The sequence below is a fragment of the Megascapheus bottae genome, chromosome 1 (genome assembly GCF_031878675.1).
Source record: "Megascapheus bottae isolate mThoBot1 chromosome 1, mThoBot2.hap1, whole genome shotgun sequence".
In the NCBI taxonomy this organism is placed as follows: domain Eukaryota; kingdom Metazoa; phylum Chordata; class Mammalia; order Rodentia; family Geomyidae; genus Megascapheus; species Megascapheus bottae.
In genome coordinates this window covers 98,316,591-98,324,481 of record NC_143509.1, presented here as the reverse complement: position 1 = coordinate 98,324,481, position 7,891 = coordinate 98,316,591, and the positions used below count along the sequence as shown (strand labels likewise).

Genomic DNA, 7,891 nt, shown 5'->3' with positions numbered 1-7,891 from the left:
ATACAGCCCACACTGTCGTTAGCAAATCAAGTTCCAATCTAATTTATCAGCCTATCTCCTAGCATTTAGAGGAAAAGCCTAAATCTCTCAAACCCAACATCTCAGTGCATGGCCACACACTGGCTCACTCGGGTATTAAACTCCTGTATTTCCATGACTAAGAGGCTGGCACTGTGTCTCTGGAAAATGGAAAGGTGCATGCTCACAGGGTGTTTTTCCCCTACCAGTTAATGAATTTCCCTTGCACCTCTCTACCCCTCTTACAGCTTGTCAGTTTTCCTTCCCCTTAAAGATCCATTGTATGGGAACCTACCAAAGACAGTTGCTAAAATTTCCTACAACAGTCAGAACCTAGTCTGTTCAGCTCTGACCATGCTCAGAGCCGATCACCAAAAATGACTTTTCCTAAAATTCTTTTAAGCCGAAAGAAAAAGTGTTCTAATCATGACAAGTAACCAAAGACCCACTGATCCTGTCAAGTTGCCTTCCCAGTGAGCTGGCATGTCCTGGGAGATAATGACCATCTTCCAAGCCCATTGTCACCGAGCTGCATCTCCCAGTGCACAATGGCCGGCAATGCTCTCATCAACAGGGATCATCAAGGCCTCGTGGGGAGCACACGGCTGTAACCACACATGACAGGCCCGGGAGCGCCAGGCCAGGAGCCATGGCACCAGGCAATGGGTCCAGATTCTGGAACAGCATCCATTGCATTGGACTTGGACTAAACCACCCCACTGGAGGCCAGTGGGACCACGGAGGAGAGTGAGAAATAGGAGGGCTACATGAGTTCTCCAAAAATACACACATTGCATTTATAAATCCATTTTATAGTAACCAGATCCGTGCCTTCCTAATCAAACCTGATGGAAGGTTATGGGATTTCAGAGGCCCTACAAGCAACAATGAGACCTGCAATGAGACCAGAGGAAGAGAGAGTTTTGTTTCATAAAATGGGCAATGGATCAAGAGGAACAGGATTGTCAAGAATTATTCCTAGGAGCTTTGAAGGGGCCTGTCCTTGCTGTCCTATTGCCCTGAAACCAAACGGTGGCTTCTTAGAAGAGGATTAGAGTTTTCCAACAGCATGAATGAACTCTTCTGTGCATGTCCTGGGCTCCTAAGGTTCATCAAACAGCTGCAGGTCCAGGCGGACCACGATCTCTCCCGTGGGGACCTCGTGCAGCAGGAGACACTTGGTAACTGGTCCCTTAGAGCCCTGGTCTTTCTTGATGTCAGCCACACGGATCTCTGTCCGACCTAAAAAATCTGGAAGGAGAACAAACAGATTATGCTCAGAGAGAGCTCCTTATCTTTAAGGTGCCTGCTTCCCACGCTGGGATCTCCTAATTAACTAGTCTGCTCTCCTTTCTTCTGAGATCTACAAAGTAAGACTAGCATTAAGATTTCCCATTTGCTTCCCAGTGGACTTGTCAGTGGGCCATCATATTTCATTTTAAAGAAGCAGCCACACACTAGGGACTCATGCTTATAATCCCAGCCATTCAAGAGGCTGTGTGATCCAAGAACTATGATTTAACACTAGCCCGGAAAGACAGTTCCATGAGATTCCTATCTCTGATAAACTAGCAAAAAGCTGGAAGTAGAGGTATGGCTCAAGTGATAGAGCATTAGCCTTGAAAAAAAAAAGGTAAGAGTCAGTCCCAGGTCCTAAGTTTAAGCCTCAATACCATTAAAAAAAGAAAGAAAGAAAGAAGAAAAGAAGAGAGAGAAACAGACAAATAGGAATAGAGACAGGGGGAGACAGAGGGAGACAGAAATAAAGGAAGGGAAAAGAAATAATGTTTTGAATGCTTCCAATAAAGAGAAATGATATATATCTGCTCTGATCATTGCACAAAAGTATTGGAATGCCACAAGTCATAAACACAACTATTATATGTCTATTTTTTCAATATATTAAGGAAAAAAGCCGGGTACTGGTGGGTCACGTTTGTAACCCTAGCTACTCAGGAAGCTAAGATCTATGGATCAGGGTTTAAAGCCAGCCCGGGCAGGAAATTCTGTAAAATTCATCTCCAATTAAACACCAGAAAACTGGAAGTGGAGCCATGGCTCAAAGTGCTAGAATGCTAGCATTGAGCAAAAGAGCTCAGGGACAGTGCCTAGGCCCTGAGTTCAAGCCCCATGACCAACAATAGAAGGAAGGAGTAAAAGAAGGGAGGGAGGAATGGAGGGAGGGAGAGAGGAAGGGAGGGAGGGAAGGAAGGAAGGAAGGAAGGAAGGAAGGAAGGAAGGAAGGAAGGAAGGAAGGAAGGAAGGAAGGAAGGGTTTCATTACAAGAAGAGTGGCAGGAGAGAGAAAGTGCTATGAGAAAACTTGCCACTCACCATCGGGTGAGAACTGGTCCCTCTCAAACACGGTGATGCAGAGGACTTCCTGCTCCAGGTCTCTGATGAAGAACTGGCAGTTGGAATTCCACTTGGGGTTCAGAGTGTCCTGGATGGTCTTGGTGATATGGCACTGGGAGCCCATGGTCACCTCACAGTATGGGTTGCTCTTCCCTGGGGAGAACAGAAGCTGCTGCCAGGCAGGAGGGACACGGCAGGGGACCCCAGGACCACTGGACATGGGGCAGCTGGCTCATCTCCAGAGGAGTGTTGTTTTACTAGAACTTCAACCTTAACCCACAACTAACACGTCTACAGGAAGAGCAAGTAGATCCGTGAGTCTTTACGCCTGGTCCTTCCTGTCAGCCGACACCAGCCTTCTGGTAGGTCCTTCTTACTGTAAATGCAATCTCAGGGCTTTTATTTAAAAAAATAAAATAAAATAACACTCCTGCATTTTAACAACTCAATTCTAGAAGGAACTGTCGGATAGCATTTGATGTACAGGTATCTGGAGACACCAGGAAAGGAGGGGTGACTTCCAGCACAGAAGCCCTGTGTCCTTACCATGAGATCGACATGGCTTCAACTCAACACCTTCCACAACATTCACCATCAGCCTTCCGATTCCTGTTGCTCTTTGGGAACGAACTAGAATGACAGGGAAAGAATGGAAGAGGCTTCACTTTAGCATCTGATGCCTTTGCTTTCCCAGTGTGGCTCGTGGCCCAGTTTATGCACCTTCCCTCACACAAAAGCAGCTCTCCTCCCCTCTGGATCTCTTCTCTCCTCCTGACCATCCTCTTCCCCATTCCACGAACCCCACCCGATGGCAGGGGTCAAGAGCCCTCCAGCAGGTGTTACATTACCAAGGTATGCCTTCTCTCGCTTCTTTTTCTCAGTCTCTATGTAGAGCTCAGAAGCAGCTTTGATTTTCTGCACCCAGGCAGTCCTTGGATAGGAAAAGACAGAACGTTGCCAAATCGAACTCAGGACAAAAACCAAACCAAAACAAAACAAAAACTTGGGGTCTGTTCAAATTCTGTTTCTAGGACTCTGTTTCCTTTGTTTGATTTTAATGACAGAGGCTCAAGCTGATTTTCTGTATGATCTTATCATGCTAATAATTAATAAGAAAGATATAAGTACTCAATGTCTGCCTGTTGGCATCTGTGTCCCTGTGGAAGAAAGTCTGTGATAAATGTCATCTTGCAGGAGCCAGGACACCTGGTTCCTCACCTTCCCTTAGAGAAAAGTATCACCCCCTTGTCCACGCATTCCCTTACCCCCACCCCCACCCCCACCGTGCCCCACCCAGATCTCCCCAGAGAAGACACAAAGCCTGGTCCCAGATTGGAAAGCAGCTCTTCACATGAAAGCCTAAAGTCTGCTAAGGGAAGAACTTTCTGTGTTTTTCCCTTCGCTCTTTCTGAGAACCATATGCCCAAGAACTTTAGCCAAATCCCTTGCTTGGCACAAATGCCCTTGAGAATGTTGCTGGCCTAGTGTCAAGCTCACCCTTCAGAAAATGATCTATTTCATTTGGCTCCAGGACAGAGTCTTGAAGCAAAAGTACCCACAGCCTGAGAATCAGAGATTGCCTTCTCTGGAGGGCTGGCATGGGGACATGTCTACAAGGGTGAGGCCCTGACAAGATCTACATACTCAGTTTAATCTCAAAGGGTGATGACTATTTCTTTTAAAGAAATTCTCAAGCAAAATTTGTTTCAAACCATTTTATTTTGAGACATTCATGCCACATATCCAGCTTCTGAGAGGTTCTAGAAAAACAGACGACGTTCTGCCCACCCTCCTCCAGAGGCTGGGCAAGGCTTCACAGCAGAGGGATGCTGGACCTGCGGCCACAAGGCCACACCAGGGCTTACCGTTCGTTTATGCTCTCTGCTCGGAGGGTGTAGACTCGATCAATGTGAGAAATGTGGAAGATGGGTTCATCTCCAGAAGGGTCAGTGGGCAATTTGACTAGAACCTCATTTAAGAAAATAGGCTGGAAAACAATAATGCAGAGGCATTATAAAACGAGGCAAAGGGGACTGAAGATCCAGTAGTCCATCCCGGGGGTGTATTTGGGTGTGCATGTAACTAGGCTTCAGATACGTGTGTGCCCACGTCTATGTAATTCAGGCCAAGTGTGTGTGCATGTGATCACATGTGTATAAAGGTGTGGCCCATAAACCAGACTAAGGGTTTATGTGTTTTTCAGTTAAACTACACTCAAACAAGAGGCCTGGCTTACCAGTGGCTTCCACCGGTAATCCTAGCTCCTCAGGAAGCAGAGTGGGACAGAGATCCAAGGCCTGCCTGAGTAATTTAGGTTGAGACCTTAATCTGAAAAATGAACTGAAGAGTCACAGGGTGAGGGATGTGACTGAAGTGGTCGAGTCATTGCCTAGTGTGGACTGGTCAATCACCAGTACCATAAAAACTAAAACAAATGAAACCAAGCCACAACAAGGATTTTATGTTGATAATTTTTATAGATTATGCACATATTTATGTGAATTTAGGGCCTTGTATTTCCTAGGCAGACACTTTACTACTTTTTATTTCGTTTGTTTTTTTTTTTTTCTGGGGAGTGGGTAGGTAGCATGGATAGTGATTCTCCTATGAACTTCTCATGTAACTGCAATGCTGTCACCACACTAGGTATTTTCTGTAGCTTTTTGCCCAGGCGAACCGCAATCCTTCTGATCTCTACATCCTGAGTGGCTAGAGGTGGAATGAGCCACGGTGCCCAGCCTGCAGGTATTTTGGAAATCCTTCAAAATAAGACCTAATTGGTCCATTTTCCCCCACCATGTACACTAAATGGCGAATGCTTTCGCATCCAAGTAATTCCGTCCACGGATTCTCCTACAAAGCATCCGGTAGCCGTCTGCATAAAAACACTGCATAAAAACAGCTGCGTCTGGGAAACTTCTTCCATCAAAACACTGCCCACCCCATTCACAGACAAATTTAGAAAAACACTAGCCCGTGACACAGAGACACAAACACAGCCATGAAGGTATGGACAGACCAGATGCACGGCTTGGGGGTGTCTCCCCCACATTGACTGCTCTGGCGGGCTTTGGGGAAGAGAGGCACAGATGTTCCAAGCTGCGGGGTAGTTTGGTGGGGCGTTCGGGACAGTGTGGAAGCTGCCTGTGGGCACTGGGGCTGACGACGTGTTACTCATCGATGCTAAAGCTGCCCTGGCTTGGTTCCTCTGCACACAGGACACGAGCTTCTGTGGCGTGGGGCCTGTCTGTCGTGTGTGGAGGGGATACCACGTGACTTGGCAGTGATAAATACATTGTCCACAGAGACACAGATTTTGGTGACTCTAAATTCTCACTCATTGGCCTCGCCTCCCTCTTCCACACTACAGCCTCAAAGTCCGAGAAAGCCCTGACTCCTTTCCGGCCAATGTTCCTTCCTCCCAGACACAGCCCCCCTGTTTTGCCATCTCCAGCAGGACTTACTGTTTTGTACATTTTATACTGCAGGTTAGATTTAGGGCTGAAGACTTTGTCGGTGCCAGAAGAGCCCAGGGGCTTTGTGATTTGGGTCAGGAGCAGGAAGTCGTTGAATAGGAAACCATACAGCTCCTTGTTGCTTTTGGCCTTGTAGAGCTTTCCACTGTGCAGAAACTTGCGAGGCCCCAAGCAATTGGTCACTGAATTGAACACCAGTTGCTGAGAAAGGAAAAGAAACCCAAAGAAGACAGGATGAAGGAAGGTCATGGTTTTAACTTTGGTTTCTCTGCATCTGGAAGCCTAGGCTCCGTCAGAATCTAAGGTGAGCCCCAGCAGGCCTGGATCCGGGGCAAGGAGAGCTATGAACCCTTCAGGCCATGTCTTTTGGAGCCAAGAAGTCAAAGACAAAGGCACAGTTCTGGGATTTGCACCAAAATGTGTCTTGGCTTTAATTCCTAGGGCCTTTCACCAGGGATTTGATGGATTCTAATGGTGTGAAGGACCTGTTTCTATCGTTTGGACAGCTAGAAGAGAATGCCTGCCACTTCCCACGTTGATGACTGTCTGCTCAGTGTAAGGTGAAACTTAGGAATGCTGTGAACCAGCTGCAACAAGAAGGCCCTGCGTGGGCTCAGGCTACCCTCAGTACTTCTAGAAAGCAGCATCTTCATACTCCTGGGATTTGAAGGAGAAAGAGGGCTGAGGTAAGAGTACCTCACAAAGTTTCCCCTTTCGTGACAGCACAGGGAGAGATGAAAGAAGGCAAGGATCTAGCTGTGCAGCAGGCAGAGAGATGCTGGACCTTCATAGTCTCTATCTGTTCACACATCTGGGTGGTACTTCATCTGCCAACCTTCATGGCCACGTTTCCCTCTGGAACTACCTGGCTTACCAACCTCTCTGAAGGGCAATGGAGTTCGCAACACCTGTTTCCCCAAGAGATGTTGGCAGCCACCTGCTGCTTTCAATGTGGGAGAAAAGCTCAGTGGTAACTCAGTGACAGAGACCTTCACGTGACAAGGAGAGGAGCCAGTGTGTTCCACTCTAAGGTTTGGGGAGGGAGACTAAGATGCTGAGAGAGCCCAAAAGGAACCTTTAACAAATATTGTCTGCCTCTTCAACTCCTAACAGGAACCTGGAGATCTACCTTCTTGTTTTCCAAGAAAGAGTTTCCAGGGCCAGGAGCGTGGCCTAGTGGTAGAGTGCTTGCCTAGCACGCATGAAGCCCTGGGTTCGATTCCTCGGTACCACATACACAGAAAAAGCCAGAAGTGGTGCTGTGGCTCAAGTGATAAGAGTGTTAGCCTTGAGAAAATCCAAGGACAGTGCTCAGGCCCTGAGTTCAAGCCCCAGGACTGGCAAAAAAGAAAGGCAGGCAGGCAGGCAGGCAGGAAGGAAGGAAGGAAGAAAAGTAGGAAGGAAAGAAGGGAGGGTGGGAGGGAAGGAGGAAGAAAGAAGAAAAGAGTTTTCAAGTGTGTTGAGAACAATGAATCCAGAAAAGGCAAATGTCACTGGATCCAGTGTCCTTACAGAGGATGTCATTCATTCATACTAGAGTTCCCCAGTTGGCCATCTTTACATTACTCTGTCTTTAATTGAGGATGCTAGAGACCACAGCCTACAGTGTGATTGAGAGACAGAAACTAGAAGCCAGTGTATACCTTTCCCATTGCTGTGGGTGCCATCATATCAACAACAAACTGGGGTACAATCACTAGAAAAGAGCAATCAATAAAAAGGGCAATAATCTAGCCAGGTGTAGCAGCTCACTCCTGTAATCCTAGCTACTCAGGAGGCTGAGATCTGAGGATCAAGGTTCAAAGCCAGACTGGGCACAAAAGGACTTGAAACTCTTATCTCCAATTAACCCCTAGAGAAAAACAGGAATGGGGCTTGCCTCAAGGGTAGGGTGGTCGCCTTGAGCTGAAGAGCTCAAGGACAGTGCCCAGGCCAAGTTCGAGCCCTATGACCCCCCCCACACCCACCCACACACAAAAAGGGCAATAATCTGGTTCCAAAGAGAGCATATAAATGCCATAAAACACTCACAAAGAGCGTTAT

At 47.2% G+C, this 7,891-nt stretch overlaps 1 protein-coding gene across 4 annotated transcripts in view; it reads right to left on the bottom strand.

Moving 5' to 3' along the window:
- Positions 1 to 627: 627 nt before the first annotated feature.
- The window catches only part of Itsn1 (intersectin 1), a 181,109-nt gene continuing 173,845 nt past the window's right edge, over positions 628 to 7,891 (bottom strand). For 2 of the 4 annotated variants that reach the window (XM_090349060.1, XM_090349067.1), the window contains exons 32-37: positions 5,837 to 6,049; positions 4,238 to 4,359; positions 3,221 to 3,303; positions 2,919 to 3,002; positions 2,352 to 2,525; positions 628 to 1,269 (exon numbers count right to left, since the gene is read on the bottom strand). In XM_090349060.1, the coding sequence (XP_090205186.1) occupies positions 1,121 to 1,269; positions 2,352 to 2,525; positions 2,919 to 3,002; positions 3,221 to 3,303; positions 4,238 to 4,359; positions 5,837 to 6,049 (825 nt within the window). In that variant the 3' untranslated portion in view covers positions 628 to 1,120. The remainder of the gene's footprint in view (positions 1,270 to 2,351; positions 2,526 to 2,918; positions 3,003 to 3,220; positions 3,304 to 4,237; positions 4,360 to 5,836; positions 6,050 to 7,891) is intronic. The other 2 variants (XM_090349046.1, XM_090349054.1) reach the window with 1 other exon arrangement.